The sequence below is a fragment of the Phocoena phocoena genome, chromosome 1 (assembly GCF_963924675.1).
Source record: "Phocoena phocoena chromosome 1, mPhoPho1.1, whole genome shotgun sequence".
Classification (NCBI taxonomy): Eukaryota; Metazoa; Chordata; class Mammalia; order Artiodactyla; family Phocoenidae; genus Phocoena; species Phocoena phocoena.
Window position 1 is genome coordinate 78,743,242 of NC_089219.1, and position 23,127 is coordinate 78,766,368.

At 38.5% G+C, this 23,127-nt stretch overlaps 1 protein-coding gene across 1 annotated transcript in view; it reads right to left on the reverse strand.

Moving 5' to 3' along the window:
- KYAT3 (kynurenine aminotransferase 3) overlaps nt 1-20,399 on the reverse strand; it is a 46,544-nt gene extending 26,145 nt beyond the window's left edge. Inside the window, exons 1-4 of the mRNA XM_065882951.1 lie at nt 20,301-20,399; nt 4,472-4,530; nt 3,735-3,879; nt 2,945-3,094 (exon numbers count right to left, since the gene is read on the reverse strand). Coding sequence (XP_065739023.1) covers nt 2,945-3,094; nt 3,735-3,879; nt 4,472-4,530; nt 20,301-20,399 — 453 coding nt within the window. The remainder of the gene's footprint in view (nt 1-2,944; nt 3,095-3,734; nt 3,880-4,471; nt 4,531-20,300) is intronic.
- Nucleotides 20,400-23,127: the final 2,728 nt, after the last annotated feature.

The window sequence follows — 23,127 nt, forward strand, 5'->3', positions numbered from 1 at the left end:
CTTAATTGGAGCCCTTGATCTCTGGGAGATCTGTGGATAGGCTTGCAGTGGGACCCTTGGAATTGTATGTAAAATTTTTTACATGCATAGGTATATTTTTCTGGGGAAAGGGGTCAAAGCTCTCATCACATTCTCAAAGGGATGTTCCAGCCAAAAACATTGAGTTTAAATTTCAAATTAGAATATAAATGATCAGTGGCAGAGCAAGACCATAAGGAAAGAAAGCACTGCAAAAGATGCTCTCCGCTGTGGAGTACTAATTTATAAGTATTATCCTGAGAGTAAAGACGTTTGTCGTTTCTCAAAAGCATCCCTAAACAAAAAGCGTATGCAGGTAGCAGGATGCTACTGCTAATGTCTGATAACCACAATTTCCCTCCAGATGACTTATATCTGGATCCTTTTTTCCTAGCCCCTTGAGGTATACTTCCTGTTCCTTTTCTCCTACAGGCTCTCTCTCAATCACTCATGGCCTGGCTTTCAGGTCAGTGGGCCAGACTAACCTGTCCAGTTGGTATTCCTTCTGCAGTATGCCAGCCTGGACCTAGCATCCCTAACTTTTTGCTTTTCTATAAGGAGGGTTTAAACACATAATTTATATCCATTGTACACATTTGATTTTTCTATCTTTTTTAAACTTAGAAGTATTTCACAAAAATTTTAATATTATTTAGTTTTAGCACTTATTATTTTAAAGGCTATTTGAGAGTCTATTGAATTCTAGAATAATTTTGTTATAGTTTGCTTGTATAAATAACAGTGCAACGTTCACTTGTGACTATGCATAGTATCTCCATTTTAAAATCATTTGCTGAATAAATTCACATGATTGCTACTGCTAGACTAAAGGGTATAAACATGTTTTATGGTACTTTATATATATAGTCAAACTGCTTGTGAAAAATCTGGCAACAATTTATAATTTTACAAGTCTACACTAAACTGCCGCATTTAAGTTTGTGTTGGTTAAAGTCATGGTACCTAATTATCACCCTAAATTTGCACTTTTTACTGCTTGTACTTCTTTTTCAAGACCTTTCTCATTGGAGTCATAGGAGGCCCTTATATTCTAAAGTCCCTTTGTTTGTACTAGTCATCCAACTCACACTGAGTAGTTCCTATACAATGTGCTATGTGTTGGGTACTGTGGAGGACAAAGAAATGAGCCAGGAATGAATCTTTTCCTCAAGTTCTTAATTAGACTATGAAATTCTTGGGGACTAAGATGACCCATCTTTGTAGCCCTGGTGAGAAACAGTGCCTGGTAGGAAGTGAGAGCTCAATGAAGGAAAGTAAATTGGGAAGGCAGCGAGGTGGAACTGAAGAATATACTTAACATGCTTCCCTGAAATTTCCTTATTTTTACAATGGAAATAATTCCCCTCTCTCTTTGAAGAATATTTACTGAGCACTCACTATTTCAGGTGCTAGCTCTATAGCGATAAACTAGTTTTCCTGGAACTTACATTCTCCTGCAAGACATTTATAATAAATAAGAAAACAAGGAAGTAAATCAGCTAATTTCACATAGTAATAAATACTATAAGGAAAATAATAGGTCAGTATGATGGAAAGTGGTGTGTGTGGTTTCAAAATATTAGATAAGATGATCAGGGAAGAAAGAATAGAGGAAAGAAGGCCAAGGGCTGAGCCCTAGGACACACCAATAAAGTGCAGAGTAGGAAGAAGCAACCAAGGAGTAACAACACCAAAGTCTCAGATAAAACTTTCAACTACTTTATAGGAATAAAGGAGATTACGTATATGAAAGTATGACTGTACTTCCTTACCATGTCTCCTTAAGTAGCTTACTGTTTGGCTGTAGTAGAGTGAATTGAGATGTAAAAGGATAATGTAACACAAAGGAACAGGTATCTTTCATAAAGGAGGTACAGATAAAGTACGGGGAGAATTCAAAGAAAGGAATTAACAATACAGATCACGGCAAATATTCATGCTTCACACCCAGCTTGACCAACCTCTCTAGAGCTTTCCAGACCTATATTAGCAGAGTTGATCACTTCTTCCTCTTGTCACCATGGTAACTTATACATTCCCCACGACCGCCTATAGCATTGCATTCCTCCTCATCTGTTTACAAGTCTATCTCCTCTACTAAACAGGGAATCCCTTCCACACAGAAACCATCTTTTAAAAATCTCTCCCACAATGTCTAGCGTATCCTCAATAAATTCTGAATAAATGAAACAGGTGAGGAAATACTGAAGCAGGGGTATTGGAATGATAATGGGGAATTAGGGGCAGAGCTGACTGAGGTCAGTGCCAAAGTAGGTTTTATATCACATCACTAAATAAAGAAATCACTCAGCCTTCTTGTTATACATCCCTCACACAGTGCTGCTAACAATACAGGGTACAAAAAGACAGGGACCAAATACTTGTTGATTGAGTTCAGATTAAAGGTTATTTTAGCAGTGAAAACTAAGATTCATTTTCCCGCATCACTGCTAGCCCCTTTTACCTTCTCTTATCTAAATAGGCTGTAAATATAAGAATAAATGACATGCAACAAAATGGATGAATCTCACAGACAAAATGATAAATGAGAGAAACCAGACTCAAGAGTACATACTGTATGATTCTATTATATCAAGTTAAAGAGCTGGCAAAATGAACCTATGGTGACAGAACACAGAAGAGCGGTTACCTCTGGAAGAATACAGACTACGGAGGGGCAAAAGGGAACCTTCTGGGTTGCTGGAAATGTACTATATCTTCATCTGGTTTGTGGCTACATGGAGACATACATACACATATACATGTAAACATTTACTAAGCTGTACTTAACATTTGTGAACTTGACTGCACATAAATTATACGTCAAAAATAATTCAAATAAAAAAGAGTATAAAATAAGTAAAAATAAAAGCAGGACAAATGATAGTGATTAATATAGGCAACATGATAATGTTAATATACTTACTTCATCTCCCTCATCAATTAATCCTTGAATGGCATTAAAAAGAGATCCATATGCTCCTACTGTCACAAGGATTTCTTTATTTGGATTTATTTGATTTTGATAAAACTTTTCATATAGGCAGGACAGAGCTTTCACAAGTGATGGATGACCCTGTTGAGTAAAAGGAAGAACAAAACCTTAAATTTAATTATGGGACCTACTTCTTTGAGATAGTTTGGCTCTAAAATGTAAGAATTTTTAACATCTGGGTTTTATAATTTTCCAATTTGTATTTTTAAATGGCAATAAATTAAAATATCTTTTTTCCTATTTTCAGAGGGTTCCTGCATGAATGGTCATGAAGACTTGTGGTAATTTTTTTTAGTAGAATCGATGAAATCTCTGGATATCCTAGGCATTCCACCACAGAAAGATGCAGGTTGTGCTGAGGTAGAAAGAAAGAAAGTAACTAGTTGGAAATAGAGAATATTAAGTAAGAAGCCAGTGCTGAGGCTGCGTAAGTTGGAAAGGGAAAGAAAATATGTCTAAAGTGAATATTCTCCTTCCCTGCTTGTCGTAGGACCTCATCCTGGAACAACGGTAAACAAAGGGCCAAGACAGGACTGTGGAGAAGCTGGAAGTAGGGGACAGCTCATCCTAGGAGATAAGGGTAAGGGTGAGTGTTCCTCTGGTTATCAAGTTGGGACAGTTGGTTCCAGAAAGCCAATTACGGAGAAGTGGTAGAAGTACATTCACGCACAATACAATATAAAATACAAGCTCACACCCCACATAGTCCTCATATACTTACAAAGCCCCGTGTGTACTGATTCAGACTATCAATTGCTGCAATCTTTGATAATTCTTCCTTTACATATACAGGAGGGGATATATCTGGAAGGCCTTGGCCAAGATTCACAACAGAGGGGTCTGCAGCCAACTTGGTAAATTCAATCCTAAGGTAAAAAATAGTAATATTAGTAAGTACTAAAATTACAAAGTTAGCTGTTTATACCTCATAGTCTTTAGAAACTGAAAAATAAGACTTAGTTTAGTCTTACAGATCAAACAAAATTAATGAGTTCACAACAAAAATTTTACCGTCTACAAAATGACTTTACCCGGAAAAATTATGGCTGAACTGATGAACTTAATGTTTCTTACAAATCTCAGTTCCATGATGCCCATATTTTAATTATATAAATATTTTTCTCAACCATCTGCTGCTAGGTTCTCTTATCAACCATTAGAAAGGAGGGCTAATAGGAAAAGTTGATGGATTAGAAGGTAAGTTCCACAAGGGCATCCACCCAATCTGTCATTTTCTCTGTCCATTTCCAGTGCCTAGCTCAGGACCTGGCACATTTGCTAAGTGAATAAATCAGTGTATGAATCATTATTTCCTTCCATTTCCACTGAATGGATGAATTAAAATAAGTGGTTTTATTTATAGACTATAGATAAAGCTAAAAATTCCCAAATAAGGATATAAACATGTGGAGGAAAAAAACTTCACCCAATGATTATTGTTTATTCTAATGTACTCACCACACATTGCTATCAAGGCCTTCAATTCGTTTTGCATTTTTGAATTTCAAAGACATTTTCTGAAAGATATAAATATTGAAAGGTTTTAAAATTTCTTTAATCAAAACAAAAATGCCAGAAAATCATGGGTAACACTTGCTTTTCCCTATTGGCACCATGGAAAAAGCAGTACTGTAGAGATAAATTCTAGACGCCAATACAAAGTTCTGAAGAGGAATTCATCTCCCACCTACTGCTCTAAGGAGTGTTTTTCCTTATGAACCTTAGATGTTTATCTTCTCACCTAAGAACAAAAATATCACCCTAGCCTAAAAAATAAATCAATTTAAAGGCCTGAACTATACTGAAGAGAACAATAATGATACTAAAAAAAGTCAGTTTAAAGAAATATCTTGAGGGGACTTCCCTGGTGGTGCAGTGGATAAGACTCCGCACTCCCAATGCAGGGGGCCCAGGTTTGATCCCTGGTCAGGGAAGTAGATCCCACATGCATGCTGCAACTAAAAATCCCGCATACCGCAGCTAAGAGTTCGCATGCCACAACTAACGAGCCAGCGAGCTGCAACTAAGGAGGCTGTGAGCCGCAACTAAGACCCGGTGCAACAAAACATATAAATAAATAAATAAATACTTGAGTCATGCTGTGAAGATCATTTTAGGCCAGGTGTACTAACAGTTTCACAATTAAGTTCCTTGTATGGCATACAGGAAGCACCAAAACAAATGGTTTTAAAACTACTTAATAAGGAGTTCTAAATAATAATAATAGTAGGTAACATTATTGGGTACTAAGTATGTACGAGGCACTGTTCTAAGTGTCTTAAATAATTAACTCATTTAATATTTACAACAACTTGATGTAGTGGTTCTATTATGAGCCATAATTTACACATGAGGAAAGTGAGGTACACAGAGGATAAGATCATGTAACTTTACATCTGCCCAATTCACGAAACCTAGTAGCATTTAAACCCAAACAGATTCAACTCAGGATGTGAACCCAGGTAGTGTGACTTCAGAACACATATTCAGTACTGTTTCTGCATACTGTCTTTTACTTAACAAGACCTTTGATTACTAGAATGCTGTCTCTTAAAAAAGTATATTAGAGGGCTTCCCTGGTGGCGCAGTGGTTGAGAGTCCGCCTGACGATGCAGGGGACACAGGTTCGTGCCCCGGTCCGGGAAGATCCCACATGCCGTGGAGCGGCTAGGCCCGTGAGCCATGGCTGCTGAGCCTGCGCGTCCGGAGCCTGTGCTCCGCAACGGAAGAGGCCACAACAGTGAGAGGCCCGCGTACCGCAAAAAAAAAAAAAAGTATATTAGACATTTAGGTCAGGTCTACTCACATCAAGCAAGTTAGGGCTGGGGTATAAAAATATTAAAAGCTAAAATTATGGAAGAGCATGCAATTTTTTAGTCCTTTAGAGTCTAAAATTAAGTTTATATTATCTCTCAAAAGCACTGAATTAGTTTTGAGTTCATTGTTGCCAAGCTGCTGGAAATTAAAAAAAAAAAGATTGGCAGCATTTTTGCAAAGATTTTCCTAATAGAATATTAAAGTAATTTTAATTCCATCTGGGAGGGAGATAATGATAATGGTTATTAAACAGACCATTGTTCTCATCTATTCCCAATAATGGAACCAAGAAAAATATCTTTTTACTCTCATATTTTTAATCTTTGAAACTCCAGTGAAGTAAATCACATGCAAATTCTCCAGAGGTTAATGTGCCTTCCAGAACAGCCTAATGATTAAATGCCCACCTGAACATGATGCTGTTATAGAGACTACAATTATAAAACTAAAACTCTGAGAAAGATAGGAAAGGTATTCTAACAGTTGTTCTTTGTCATCTCTAAAACATGTTTAAAGTTAATGATTCATTTAATCTATGACTACAAACACAAAGTAGAAATTCATATATAAAAGTGAGCATAGTCTACAGTAGATAATTTAGACAAAGTCCAATTTCACCTAAAATATTTGGATAATTGCAGTCAAAATGCATTTTTCAGATTTAATTTTCTTTAACATTTGTATCTAGATGAGACTCTTCTCCCATGAATCTCTGTGCCTCTGTTCCTTCCCACTGTATACCTCAACCATTCTGACCTGTTAAATATGCTATAGTCTTCTCTCACAAGCTCTGTATGTGATCCTTCCCTTACCCAAAAGGTCTTTCTACACCAATGTTTCTCAGCCTTTTCTTTTTGTCACCACCGTGCACCCCCCTCCCCCAACCATGGAGACTTTTTAGACATTTTTTCTAATCATGTCTCCCCCGCTCCCTCATTAAATATTAAGGAATAAGATTTTGTCGGATAGAGTTGAGCTTTGGATGATCACAAAACATTGTAATAACCAAGATTTATTTCACCTGCCAAGCACCAGTTTCTCCCTCTTGGGGGCAATAATGCCCCTGTTAAGAATGCATGTTCTGCATTCGATCTAAGCCCTGCTCTCCACAACCTTGTCCCTTCACTTGGCTAACTCCTATTCCACCTGCCACCTTCAGTTCTCAAGTTAGACTTCATTTCCTCCAGAGAGCCTTCTCTGATTCCTCAAGTCATGGTTAGATGCTCCTCCTATGTGTTCCTATGACATGAAGCATTCCCAGCATTTACTACATAACATTGTCTTTTTTTCTGTTTATTTGTCTGTATTCTTCCTTAGACTATAAGCTCTATGAGGACTATTTCTAGGTTGTTCACTGTTCACTGACTGTGTATTAATTGGATTTCTCCAGAGAAACTGAACCAATAGGATGTGTATGTATATATATATATATATATATATATATATATATATATATATATAGCGATTTATTTCTAGGAATTGGCTCATGAGATTTGTGGGAGCTAGCAAGTTCAAAATCTGCAGAGCTCCAGCAGGCTGGAGACCCAAGGAAGAGCTCATGTTGCAGCTCGAGTCTGAAGGCAGTGTGGAGGCAGAATTCCCTCTTCCTGGGGGAACCTCAGTCTTTTTTTTCTCTTACAGCCTTTAGCTGACTGAATCAAGGCCAAATTACATTATGGAGGGTAATTTGCTTTACTTAAAGTCCACTGATGGAAACCTTATCTTACCTGAAAAATATCTTCACAGAACAATCTAGACTGGTGTTTGACCAAATATCTGGGTAGTGTGGCCTAGGCAAGTTGACAGATAAAATTAACTATCAGAGTGTCCAACACACAGTGCTATGCCTAGCACAAAGCAAGCTTTTAATAAATATCTGATGAATGAATGAAAAAAACCCACACATTAGGAGTGAACTTATGGTGTCAGCTACCTTAAGTTAATGCTTCAGTAACACATGACCCCAAAGTCTTGGTTGCTTAAAATCATAAGGGGTTACTTCCTTCTTGTGCTACATATTCACTGAAAGTTAGCTGTTGCTCTGTTCCATGTCACTCTTAACTCTTGAGACACAGGCTGATGAAATAGCCTCTATCTGGAATATGGCTAGTTTCATGGCAGAAGGAAAAAATTCTTAACAAGTTTCTGCTTAGATGCAGACACATCACTTCTACTCACATTTTATTGGCCAAAGCAATTTCATGGCTAAGCCTGACACCAACATGGCAGAAATGAAGTCTGGAGTTATAATGAGATACGTAGTTATTATGGGTTGAATTGTGCTCCCCCGCCCCGCCCATTCTTACATTGAAGTTTTAACGTCCAGTACTTCAGAATGTGATGTTATTTGGTAATAGGTTCATTGCAGATGTAATTAGTTAAGTTGAGGTCATTAGGGTGGGCCCTAATCCAATGTGAATGGTGTTCATATAAAAAGGGGAAATTTGGAGATAGACTGGCATACAGGGAGAATGCCATATGAAGATGAAGGCCGAAATCAGGGTGATGCTTCTAGAAGTCAAGAAACACCAAAGTTTGTCAGCTAGTCACCAGAAGCTGGGAGACAAACATGGGACAGATTCCTCCTCACAGCCATCAGAAGGAACCAATCCTGCCAACACCTTGATCCTGGACTTCCAGCCTCCTAAACTGTGTAGTAATACATTTTTGTTGTTGAAACCACTCAGTTTGTGCTACTTTGTTAAGGCAGCCCAAGGAAACGAAGATAGCAGTGAAATGTATAAGACATGCTACAATGCCCAAAGACATCAAGATTCAGCAGTAGGTGCAAATGCTCACTGTCTAAGAACTATTGTCCAGAGTAGATCCGGTATTAGGAAAAGAAAATAAACCTAAAACCCTATGGGGAATTAAACATGAGCCCCAAGTGTATAATGGAACATCTATAGGGCCTGTATAATTTCTGGGCAGCTAACTCCATGAGGTGGCTTCTGTTCCCAGGTAGATTAATACCTGGCATACATATACTGAACTGCTATGTTATAAATGCAAAACTGCTAGGGTACTAATAAGCAGCATCTTTTGTTGTTAACGTGAAGCTGAAAAAATGCAGTTCTACAGAATCACCACTAAGTCCCACTCTTGGCAGAGATAAGAAAAAGCTTATTGTTATTGTCTTTAAAATGTTTACTGTACCTGTCAGAATAGCTATCATCAGGAACCTTCGTGCACTATTGGTGGGATTGTAAATTGGTGCAGCCACTATGGAAAGTAGTATGGAGGTTCTTTAAAAAAATTAAAAACAGAACCACCATATGATCCAGTAATTTCACCTCTGAGTATTTACCCGAAGAAAACAAAGACGCTAATTTGAAAAGATATATACACTCCAATGTTCACTGCCTCATTATTTACAAACAGCCAAGGTAAGTGCCCACGGATAGACAAATGGATAAAGAAGATGTGGTGTGTGTGTGTGTGTGTGTGTGTGTGTGTGTGTGTATATATGTATATATTAAACATGGTGTGTGTGTATATATATATATATATATATATACACACACACACATACACATACACACATAGAATATACTCAGCCTTAAAAAAGTAAACAAAATCTTACCACTTTTTTTTTAAATCTTATCATTTTTAACAACATGGATGGATCTAGAGGGTCTTATGCTAAATGAAATAAGTCAGACAGAGAAAGACAAATACTGTATGATCTCACTTACATGTGGACTCCAAAAAACAAAACAAACAGAAAAAACAAATGAAAACAGATTCACAGATACAGAGAACAAATGAGTGGTTGCCAGAAGGGAGGGGGCGTGAAATAGGTGAACGGGGATTAAGAGGAACAAACCTCCAGTTATGTAAAAAATAAAACATAAGGATGTAATGTACAGCATAAGGAATATGGTCAATAATATTGTAATAACTTTGTACGGGGACAGATGGTTACTAGACTTATTGTTGTGATCATTTCATAATGTATACAAACGTCAAATCATTATGTAATACACTTGAAACTAACATAATACTGTATGTCAAATACATTTCGACTTAAAAAAAATGTTTACTGCAATGGTACTGGAACAGGAAAGTCTGGAAAGAAGAAAAAAATATTACCCATTATCCTAAGACTCAAACATACTCAAGTTTCAGTTGTATGTAATTTGAGGGCCCTACCTGTTTGACCTGATGCATTTAGATGGGATAGGACAAGTGTAGAAAAAACCCAAATGGTGAGCTGAAGCTGGGGAAATCAAGGCTGTCAATATCTGTGAATCACAGGGTATGAGTCAAGTATAAAAAAGATAAAGAATGCAAGAGGGCTTCCCTGGTGGCGCAGTGGTTGAGAGTCCGCCTGCCGATGCAGGGGACACAGGTTCGTGCCGCTGTCCGGGAAGATCTCACGTGCCGCGGAGCGGCTGGGCCCCTGAGCCATGGCCGCTGAGCCTGCGCATCCGGAGCCTGTGCTCCGCAACGGGAGAGGCCACAGCAGTGAGAGGCCCGCGTGCCGAAAAAAAATATTTAGAAAAAAAGAATGCAAGAAAAGGCCAGAAACAGAAATTACAAAGCTAATTTTTTGAGAGGTGAAGACAATAACCAGGCATGAGAAGCAGATGGACTGAAGTACTTCAAGACTAGGCTGGAGCAGAAAGGGAGCACCCGTATAATGGGCATGACTTTAATGTGGTGCCAGGCTGCTGGGGTAGCCTAAACATATATTATCTTTTAGATCTATGAATTAGGTATTTATAGTTGTAATCACATGTGAGTTTTAAAATTTTTTTTGCCTTTTCTCTTGACGGAGTATCTTAAACATTTTATGAATTTTCTTAGTCATCATAAAATTTTCAATTTTAATTAGTAGGTAATATTTCAGGTTATGAATCACACCTTACTCCTTCATTCCCCTAGTTTGTGCATTTATTATTCAAGTGTTTGGCAATTTTAGGTAGTATGTTTCTTCTGTATATTATGTGGTCCCTGCTTTGTTTCCTTCAGTTCTAGTTTGATGTGGAAAATGAATGTTTAAACAGATCTGTTTCAGAAAGAAACGTTGTGCCTCTTTCCCTTTGGAAAGATGATGTATTGACACATTACCAGTTTGAGAGTCTGCTAGAAATTTGATAGTTCCCCAAACTGACTAAAAGGAAACTTTGTTATACTCTTTCCTAGCTTGGAGAGTGAGAAACAGACCAGTGCATAGATGCCTTTGAAGCTCCAAAACTATATGAATCAGATCTCTTAGTTGCACAGGCAGAAACTCAATCTCAACAGCTTAGGGAAAAAAGGAATTTATTAGAAAGCTCATGTCACCATGAGAAGGTAAAAGGTGCAGCCAGCATCAAGGGTAACACTGAAACCAGAAACTTAAACCTCATCAGGGCTCTGCTTCATCTACTTTTCTATGCAATCTCTGTCTGCTCTTCTCCACATGAGACAAAACACAGTTATACCTCCCGATTTCACCACCACAGAGGGCCTGAGAGCTGCCTTCTCTGGTGCCAATTTCAAAAATTCTAGGGAAGGGCTCTGAATGGCTCCTCCCCCCCTCCCCAATTTAAAAAGTATTAATATGCCTGTTAAGACTATAATGAAAAGATATCAGAGCAGTGTGAAGCAAGATCATGAGAGAAACAGAGATGTAGTCAACCAAGGATGCCATTTTTTTGGATGCTTTTTTTTTTTTTCAAATGTACTTACTACCCAATCAAAAAACGGTATAGACCTGACTCCCCATCTCCAGCCCCTCTGGATGTGCTCCCTAAGCTACAACCTGTCACTGCCCCTGGTAGTATCTTTACAAATATACCAGCGCCTAACAAAACATATGTTTGGAATGGGGAAAAGAGCATTTTCCAGAAAGATAGGAGGAACTGCTGTCCTTACAGAATGGGAGGGGGTCCCAGGTCACAGCAGTCTATGAAAGTCCATCTAGAAGGGAAGGCTGATAGGGAGAGGGGTACAGACACCCTACTTCTATGGCAGAGCTGAAGGTATGCGGTGTAAATGTCTATGTCTGGAACAGAGAGCCGGGGAAGAGGTGAATGGAGAACCAAATTCTAAGGCAGGGGTGAAATTAAGTTTCCTCCTATATACCAATGCATTGATTGCAATCTCATATCTCCCTTATATTCGAACTACATTGTCTTTCATTCACTCATGGAACAAATATTTCTTGAATACTTATTTTATACAAGGCACTTTTCTTCTTGGGATATATCAGTGAGCAAAACAGACTAAAATTCTCTATTCTCATTGAGCCTTTCTTCTTTCTATGCCTTAAACACTCCAGGTTTGTCCCATCTGTCACGGATTATATTACTCTGTATAATTATTCACCCCTCCTTTTCGGAAGGAGTGACTTTGAGATTGGACATGTGATTTGCTCTGGTCAATGGAATGTGAGTGAATGTGACATATACTAGGTCCAGGAGAAACTTTAAAAGCTGTTGCATGGTTTGGCTCAGCCTCTGGCTCTTCTCTCCTCTACAGTGCGAAGACCATGACTCAGGTAGGGGTTACATTTTTACCTTAGATCCTGAAATTTAAAAAAACACACAGAGTGCAGCTGCAACCTGCAGCAAAGCTACAGCTGACTTATAGCCTACATAAAACCTGAGTGAGAATGGGACGGCTACTGTTATAAGAAGGTAAGATTTGGTGGCTTTTGTTACAGCAGCAGAGCTGACTGATATAAAAGCTTTTGCAATTGCTGTGTCCTCTGCCTAGAATGCCCTCTCTTAGGTCTTCATGTGGCTGGTTCCTTATGTCCTTCTATTCGATATGCTCTCTATTCAAATAGAACCTCCTCAGAGAGGGCTGCCAAAACTATATGCCCTAACGTTACTCACCCCCTCTCTCCCACTAGTACCACCAATGGTTCTAGCAGTTTTCTCTATTTCATTTTCTTATGACATTCACAACTACCTAAAATTATTTTAACTTGTAAATGATCTGTCTCTCACTAAAATGAAAAATTCAGAAAACAAGACTTGTGTTGCTCATTGCTGTATCTCCAGTATCTAAAATCATGTATGAAAGGTAATGTGTTCAAAAGTATTTTTTGAACATATGAATGAAATCCTACCTCTTTAATTATCCTCACGTTGAATTATTTCAATGGCATTCTGCCTCTAATCCATCATTTGCAGTGCTCCAGAGCTAAACACTTAAAACACAGACTGGGTGATGCTACTAGCTTGCTCTAAAATCTCCAAAGACTCTCCTCAGTCCATGAAACGTAACTCAAATTCGAACCTGGCACTCAAGGCTCTTAATCTCCTTTCAGCCTTCTCTCACTCTGTGCTGCTGCCTCATATACAGTGACTCAACAGCATAGGGCCACTTACCACTTTCTAATTACCTTCAGTGTGTTTCTGTTTCCAATGCTTTGATTCAAGTTCTTCCCTCTGTTTGAGATCATCTTCTCCATATCCCCACTGTGGTTGGCTCAGAAACGACCTCCCCAAAAACATCTGCATCTTATCCCTGAAACCTGTGAATGTTACCTTATAGGGCAACATATAACCTTATATCCTTGCAGATGTGATTAAATTAAGGATCTTGAGATGAGGAGATAATTCTGGATTATCCAGGTGGGCCCTAAATTTAATCACAGGTATCCATATAAGAGGGAGGCAGAGAGAGATTATACACACACAGAGAAGGCCATGTGAAGATGGAGCAGAGAGTGATTTGAAGATGCTGGCAATGAAGATTAGAGTGATGTGGCCGTAAGCCAAAGAATACCAGCAGCCATCAGAAGCTGGAAGAGGCTGGACTGGATTCTCTCTAGAGCCTCTGGGGGGGACTCTGGGTGACAATGATGTATCGAGGTAGGTTCAATGTTTGTAATAGTTACACCACTCAGGTGAGGAATGTTGATAATGAGAGAGGCTATGCATGTGAGGGCCAGGGGATACATGGGAACTCTGTAGGTTCCGCTCAATTTTGCTCTGAAGCTATAATGCTCTTTTAAAAAAAGTTTATTAAAATTTTAAAAACTTAAAAAAAAAAGAGCTGCCGGGGTATTGTGAAATCATGTTCTCTTTCTCCCTTTAGACAAAATGCTGTTCAAGCAAGCAGACACTAACAGAATTATCTCACAGGTAATAGATGTTAGTTCTAAGGTATGGCTCTCCATTCAAAAAAGCAGACAAATTACATTCTTTTGCCACTAGATGGCACGGGAAAATAACAGAATGTTCCTGTAATGAAAAAACTGAAAGTTGAAATGCAATGTACGGATGTAGACTTAAAAGACTCAACAAAATATAAAACACTCATATACATGTTAGCCAGATTCAGTAATGATATCAAGATTTTGCCTCATTTGCTTCATCTCTTCTGCTTTTCCTTTTCTTTCTTTTTTTATTTAATTGCTGAGTAATTTTAAAGCAAATCCTAGACCTTAAGTCATTTGCCACTATATACTTGGTATATATCTCTACAAAACATTGATATTCTCTTATATAACTTCAATGTCATCATCACAGCTCACTAACAATGATTCCTTGATATCATCTAATACCCAATCTACAGTCATATTTCTCTAAGTGTCTTTAAAAATATCTCTTTACATTTCTGTTGATTGGGTCAAGTTCCTAAACAAGGTCCATATATCATACTGGTGGTTAAGCCTCTTTCCACCCCAGAGCAGTCCCTCTGAAACACTACCCACCACCACTTTTCCCCTGTGCTGACTTGTTGAAGAAACCAAGTCAGGAATCTATCCTGTGGTTATGACCCACATTCTGGATTTGTTTGCTTTTCTAATTCGTTACATAATTTAGTCCTCAATCTGCCATATCTCCTATAACTGGTCTGCACTTAGAGTCACTATATAATATCCTTTCTTGAGTAGACAGAGCCAGACTTAGAATACCAGAGCTAGATACAGGTGAGAATGGTATTTTAGTTATGCCACTTATAAGCTGTGTGACCTTGGGCAAGTTACTAAACCTATTTAAGCCTCCACTGTTTCATTTGTAAAACAGGATTATAACAAATCATAACTTGAAGAATTCTGTAAATATAAAGTGACATAATAAGGGGATTAGATCAATATGGCAGAGTAGGAGGACATGGAGATCACCTCCCCTAACAAACACATCCAAAATACATCTACAAGGGGCTTCCCTGGTGGCGCGGTGGTTAAGAATCCACCTGCCAATGCAGAGACACGGGTTCGAGCCTTGGTCCGGGAAGATCCCACATCCCGCGGAGCAACTAAGCCTGCATGCCATGACTACTGAGCCTGAGCCCTTAGAGCCCGTGAGCCACAACTACTGAGCCCACGTGCCACAACTACTGAATCCCGTGCGCCTAGAGCCCGTGCTCCACAACAAGAGAAGCCACCGCAATGAGAAGCCTGTGCACCACAACAAAGAGTAGCCCCCACTCACCGCAGCTAGAGAAAGCCCATGCGCAACAACAAAGACCCAACACAGCCAAAAAAACAGATAAATAAAAATAAATTTGCAAAAAAAAAAAAAAAGAATGCACAGACTGAAGATAGCATAGTAAGATGTTTAAAAAAAAATACATCTACATGTGGAACGATTCGCATGGAAGACTAACTGGAAACTGACAGAACGCCTCTACAGCCAAAGCTGCAAGAAAGATTTCCACTAACTGGGCAGAATGGAAAAAAGGCTTAGGGTAGGGAGCTCCGCCACAGTGAAGGAACTGAAAGGTCTGAGAGAACCCTCCCCCTGGGGAGCAAGCGGGTTGAGCCACAGACGGGGTGTCCTAGTCCCAGGGTCCTACATGGAGGAGACAAGCCCTCTGGCTACTGGGAGAATTGTTGGAACAGAGACAATTGGAGAAGCCTAGACTTTACCTGTGAAGGGTACATGGGGTCTGGCCTGCCAATAAACAGGGCAGAGAGAGCTCTGCACTGGTGGCTGCTGGCTCGCTACATTTCCCAATCCAAGCAGAAAGAATACCCCAGCCTCACCCACTCCACATCACAGCTTGGCACTAGATCTGGGGCAGACACGTCCTGGGAGAGGACTCGATCTAGGGACACAGAGATGGCCCAGTGGCCTGGGTTGTGGTCCAGCTGGAGTGGTGGCCATTGTTAGCGCTTACTGCTGCAATGCCTGGGAACCACCGCGACCAACATGATGAGGTCTCTTTCACAGACACATGAGTGTACCAGCTCCACCCACTCCACGCCAGAACTTGGCACTGGATCTTGGGCAGACAGGTCCTAGGAGAAGACTGCCACAGAGGCAGCCCAGATCTCTGGCGGCAGCATAGTCGCCTCATTTCCTACAGCTACAATGTCCCAGCCCCAGCCCCAGCCTAGTGAGTGCTTGGCCTGCCTACTCCACACCACGGCCTTGCACTAGATCAGGGATAACCACAACAGGGTTAGGGATGTGACTTTAGGGTGTGTCTGAGTGGAGCCACAGACACCTCCTCAGATGGTGCATCAGACCTCTGTGAGTTCACAAGCCAAACACTCAAGGGGAACGAAGCCTGATCAATCCAGAGCCTCAGTGCTTCTGCTTCAAAAACTGGTGAGCAGACCCTACCACTGACAGGGTGGCGACAGCCACAGGGCAGACAGGAAGTCCTGCTTCATACCCTGCACAGGCTCTAGATCCTCCAACACCAACCACAACCCCTAACAAGGTGATAGCAGTCAGCACACCCTAAGGGAAGAGCTGGCTGGCATCCATATCAAAACCAGCCTTCGCACCAAAGACACTGGTTTGTGTCTTTGAAGGATATGCACAGTCTGCACAGAGATGCTCCAACATGAAAGCACCCCTACAAGACACAATAGATAACCATTTCTCCCTAGTTCACAGAGAAAGAGAAAGTTAAGTCAAATGAAAAGGCAGAGGAAATTCTCCCAATTAAAAGAGCAAGAGAAAGCCCCTGAAAAAACTAAATAATGAAACATATAATCAGTCTACCAGACACTGAGTTCAAAGAGTTATTAATAAAAATGCTGACTGGATTAAGAAAGAGAACTGATCTAAACACAGATTATTTCAACAAGGAACTAGAAACTATAAAGACCCAGCTGAAAACAGATAATTGAATTTCTGAGACAAAAAGCACTCTAGGAATAATGAATAGCCATCTTAATGACACAAGAAATAATCTGGAAGATAAAATAAATCACCCAATCAGAACAACAGACAGGAAAAAAAAAAAAAAAAGAACGCAACATATGAGATCAATGGGATAATATAAAGTGTGCCAATCTATGTATAATAGGGGTTCCAGAAGGTGAAGAAAGAGAGGGGATTGAAAATGTATTTAAAGAAATTATGGCTGAAAAATCCCCAAACCTAAAGAAGGAAACAAATATCTAGGTATAGGAATCACAGAGAGTCCCCAACAAGAGGAACTCAAACAGACCTACAGTAAGACATAATTAAAATAGCAAAAGTAAAAGAGAGAATTCAAAAGGCAGCAAGGGAAAATCAAAGAATCATTTACAAGGGAACACCCATGAAACTATCAACTGATAGAGGACCCAGAAAAACAAAACACAAAATGAAAGAGGGTAAATTGCACTACCACAGAGATTAAAAAAAAAACAAAAGAGAATACTGTGAACAATTATGTGCCAACAAATTGGACAACCTAGCAAAAATGGACAAATTTCTACACATACAGCTTGCCAAGAATAAGTCAAGAAGAAACAATTTAGGGGCTTCCCTGGCGGCGCAGTGGTTGAGAGTCCGCCTGCCGATGCAGGGGACACGGGTTCGTGCCCTGGTCCGGGAAGATCCCTCATGCCGCAGAGTGGCTGGGCCCGTGAGCCATGACTGCTGAGCCTGCGCATCCGGAGCCTGTGCTCCGCAACGGGAGAGGCCACAACAGTGAGAGGCCAGTGTACCGCAAAAAAAAAATAAAAAATAAAAATTCCTCGCAAACAAAAGATCAGGACTCAATGGCTTCAATGGGGAATTCTACCAAACAAACAAAAAAAGAACTTATTCTTCTCAAAGTATTCCAAAAAACTGAAGAAGAGGGAAAACTCCCAAATTCACTCTACAAGGCCACCATTACCCTGATACAAAACCAGACAAAGACACTACAAAAAAAGAAAATTATTACAGGCCAATATCTTTGATGAATATAGAAGCAAAAATCCTCAACAAAAGATTAGCAAACTGAATCCAACAATACTTAAAGAGGATCATATACCATGATCAAGTTGGATTTATTCCAGTGTCACATGCATGGTTCAACATACACAAATCAATCAACAAAATCATATCAACAAAAGGAAACACAAAAACTACATGTATTCTCAATAGATGCAGAAAAAGCATTTGACAGAATTCAACAACCATTCATGGTAAAAACTCTTGTCAAAGTGGGTATACAGGGAACATATTTCAACATAATAAAGACCATTTATGACAAACCCACAGGTAACATAATATTCAATGGTTAAAAGCTGAAAGCCTTCCCACTAAATTCAGGAACAAGACAAGGATGCCTTGTCTTTTGCTGCTTTTATTTAACATAGTATTGGAAGTCCTAGACACAGCAATCAGACAAGAAGAAGAAATAAAAGGTATCCAAATTGAAAGGGAAGAGGTCAAACTGTCACTATTTGCAGATGACATGATACTCTATGTAGAGAACTAGAAAGTCTCACACAAAACCCATTAGAAACAATAAATGAATTCAGCAAAGTTGTAGAATACAAGATTAAGATACAGAAATCTATTGCTTTTCTATTCCCAAGTAATAAAATACCAGAAAGTGAATGTAAAAAAAAAATCCTATTTAAAATCACATAAAAACAAAACAAAACAAAAAACTTAGGAAGAAACTTAATGAAGGAGGTGAAAGATTTATACACTGAAAACTATAAAACACTGATACAGGAAATTGAAGATGATTCAATGAAATGAAAAGATAACCTGTGCTCTTGAGTTGGAAGAATTAATATTGTTAAAATGGCCATACTACCCAAAGCAGCCTACAAATTTAATGTGACCCCTATCAAATTGGCCATGAAATTTTTCACAGAACTAGAATAAATAATCCTAAAATTTATAGGGATAGGGAGGGTGGGAGGGAGACACAAGAGGGAGGGCATATGGGGATATATGTATACATATAGCTGATTCACTTTGTTATACAGCAGAAACTAACACACCATTGTAAAGCAATTATACTCCAATAAAGATGTTAAAAAAAAATTTATAGGAACCATAAGAGATCCAGAATTGCCAAAGCAATCCTGACGAAAAAGAACAAAGCAGTAGGCATAACACTCCCAGACTTCAGACAATACTACAAAGCTACAGTAATCAAAATAGCATGGTTTTGGCACAAAAACAGACACCCACATTAATGGAACAGACTAGAGAGACCAGGAATAAACCCACCCAGCTATGGTCAACTAATCTATGACAAAGTAAGCAAGAATATACATGGAGAAAAGATAATCTCCTCAATAAGTGGTGCTGGGAGAACTGGACAGACACATGTAAAACAATAAGGTTAGAACATTCCCTCACACCATATACAAAAATAAACTCAAAATAGCTTGAAGACCTAAATGTAAGATATAACATCATAAAACACCTAGAAGAGAACATATGTGAAACAGTCTTTGACATAAATTGTAGCATTATTTTCTTAATTAGCTTCCCAAGGCAAAAGAAATAAAGGAAAAAATAAACAAATGGGACCTAATTAAACTTAAGTTTTTGCACAGTAAAGGAAACCATCAATGAAACAAAAAGACAACCTACAGAATGGGAGAAAATTCCATTTACAATGGAAGGAACCCAAGCATCAACAGATGACTGGCATAAGAAGATGCGGTATATATACAATGGAATATTACTCAACCATAAAAAAGAATGAAATATTGCCATTTGCAGCAATGTGGATGGACCTAGAGAATATTATGTTTAGTAAAGTAAGTCATACAGAGAAAAACAAATACTATATGACAGCACTTATATGTGGAATCTAAAAATACAAATGAATGTATATACAAAACAGAAACAGGCTTACAGACATAGAAAACAAACATGATTATCAAAGAGTGTGCAGGGGGAGGGAATTAGGAGTATGTGATTAACAGATACAAACTACTATACATAAAATAGATAAGCAACAAAGATTTACCGTGTAACACAAGGAATTATACCCAATATCTTATAATAACCTATGATGAAATATAATCTGCAAAAAAATGGATTCACTAAGCTGTATACCTGAAACTAACATAATATTATAAATTAACTATACTTCAATTAAAAAAAATAAAATAAAGTGAGATATTGAATAAAATGCCCAGCAAAATGCCTGATACATAGACAGGCAAGCAGCTGCCCAGTGAAGGTCAGGTCTAGCCGATGACAAGAGATAATTTCAGTTTATATAACAGAAATACCCATTCTAATAAAATAATTATAAAGTATCTAAAAAATTATGTCTTTTGGACATTGCAGAATATGTGCACTATTATTTCTGTAAGTGATTAAGCAATACTTACAGCAGAAGTAGAGAGTCCAAGGATTTTTGAAGCACAAATTGTCTTCAGGAATTTAGGTCTACTGCCAAGGGTGCACAGTCTCCCCCGGGCCAAAAACATGCTACAGGACAAAAGAAAAAATTTTAAAGGGAGTAAATATATACTTATATCACTATTAAACATTTATAGCTAGGTGATAGACCATAAACTTGTATAAAATAAAAATAAAATTTATTGATAGCTGAGTTTTCTTTCTATGATATAATCTCTCATCACTAGAATCATTCTAATAGAATCCTCCTTATACAAATTTATGCATGTGTCGTTTTAAAGTAGAGATCTGTAAGGATATGGTGAATTTAAAAAACAAAGTTCTAATTTAGTCAAGAGCATTAAACTACAGGAAGTAAAAGTTCCATTCCTACTAGGCATAAAATCCAGAATATTTCAGTCTAAGAACTACTTAAATTTCAGAATCGTCTGGAGAAGTCACTAGTAAAAATGCAATTTGTAACAGTAAATTAAAGTTGTTAGAAACAGGTTATTTAGAAAGTTGTTTGAGAAGGATTATAGTAGGTCCTTGATAAATATGAAGAATATACGAATGAATCTTCCCTTATTTTCTCAGGTGGTACTGCCTTCAACAATTCCAGAAGATAGCTAGGTAGCTGGAAATCTATTGAAATGGCTTGCTAAGAGGCATGAATCTAGATTACTTCTCTACTTGTAAGGAAATCATTAACAATCATGGGTCAAAGTAGGGAGATCAAAGCAAAATGGAATTCTTATACTGCCATTTAGAAGTGAAAGCATTCAGGAAAGCAGAAACTTCCCATAAGGTTTTACTCTGACAATGTTCTATCAGTGGATGGCATTTCCTTCAACTCTAATAATCAAACTTTTAGAAAAAAAGACACACTTTATTGATTCAAAGGGACCACTGAAACTACCAATGGCTATGAATCTCTTTAAGTTACCAAAATGTGAAGGCTACAGAGGTGAAAAATACTATATTGGATGTTTCTTAAAAAGTGAAATAGAAATTCCTTACCTTGTCAATAAAATTCAGCTTAAATGACAGCCTCTTAGCCATTCTACATCACATCAGCTTAGGTTAATTCTCTGCAAAGCACTTTCTGTTTGTTTGGCTGACCACTCACTCATTCATTTGATAATTTAATGGAAGCGCCATGAACAGGGGGACCTGGTGCGTTTAGTTCACCACTGTCTTCTCTGGCACATAGGAGGCACGTGATAAATAAATGTGTCAAATGACTGAATGAATACATAAATCACATTATAAATTAATGATTTAAGTAAACTATTTATGATGAGTCCTTTTATGAAATATTGATTCCTTTGTAAAGTAAATAATTACCTCTTATGTTTTCGTCTTTCAAGTCAAAGACCAGGTTTTCTTAAATCAAGAAATGCCTATTCTTTGGTCATTAATAGTTCTGTTCAGGAATAAAATATTAATTGGATTAGGCAGTAGGGCTAGTTCTGAGGAAAGGTATTACCAAACAACAGTGACTATGTTGAACAATCTTCATTCAGTATCATAGAGTTATTTGATTTAGGACAATATATTTTTCAGAAAAAATATGCCCATTTATCTAAATTCAACCTAATTTATTTGTTATTAAGGAAAGTATAAGTAAAATTCTTTCTTGCAAGTAGAAAAGTGAGAGAAACCTCTTCTACCTTCTTCAGATAAATGGGGTGGGGGAGCTGGGAGGGGAGCAAACAGGACTAGGAGTCAGGATACCTGGATTCTAACCCTTATTTTTGATATTAAAAAAAGGTTTCTATCCTGGGACAATTCCCTAACCTTTGGTGGGCCTTAGTTTCCCCATACTTCAAACAGATGAATAAATGAATCCTTGGTTTCAAGGTAATCTCAGAAAGTACTGTACGTCAGTGGCTGGTTGTGTGTGACCTCAGGCTACAGGTCTTGGGAGATTCCCCCCAGGTTGGGTGAGCCACACCCTCTGGCCACCACACCTCAATACCCATTCCCCTTTGGAAGTTGACACTAAATCTACCTGTTTTCATCTGGAAATCCCAAAGCCTAATTCCCACCTCTTCTTCCCTGTTTTCTGCAGCACATTACCACCATAATGCAAAGTATTGCCTGGAAACTGACCCAGCCCTTCATTTCTCTTCCACTTTCCAAACTTTCTACTGTGTCTTTCGGAACGGCTGCACCATTCTCAGCGAATCCCATTACGTCTTTATGTTTTCAGTGTTCCTTGTACCTCCTAGCTTGAACTGAAACCTTATTGCTCCCTGAAGATACCACTCCTATATGCCTCAGTGTCAGCTTTTGCTTGTATATGCCTCACTTATCTCTTTCTTACTGTCTATTTTACCATTACCAGACTACTACTTCCGTCATCTGCTTCTATGATATTATCTTCTGGCCTGCTGATAACTCCTTGTCATTCATTAGAGATTTTCTCATTAGGCACACAGTTTTCTTCTCAACTCTAAGTACTGTGATCATCCCAGGTAATTCCCATGTCTTCAGAGATGGTCCATCCAACAACTGACATCCCTGTGCCCATCACTATTCTCTTCCATCCCACCCTAGGCACTCTCTCCTATAGTCACACCCTGCACCTTGCCATTACCTCAATCTGGTCTAATTCTAAAACAATTAATTGAAGTATTCTGATCTTTGACCATAAACTACCTATCCTTCCAATTTGCTTACTTATTCCAATGATTACTATTCTTAAATATCATCAAGATCTCTAGGAGGCTGCCTCTCCTTTTCTCAATCAGACCTCACCTTCCTTTATTTTCCAATTTAGACGCCAGTTCCACTGCTTCAATAATGTTCTTT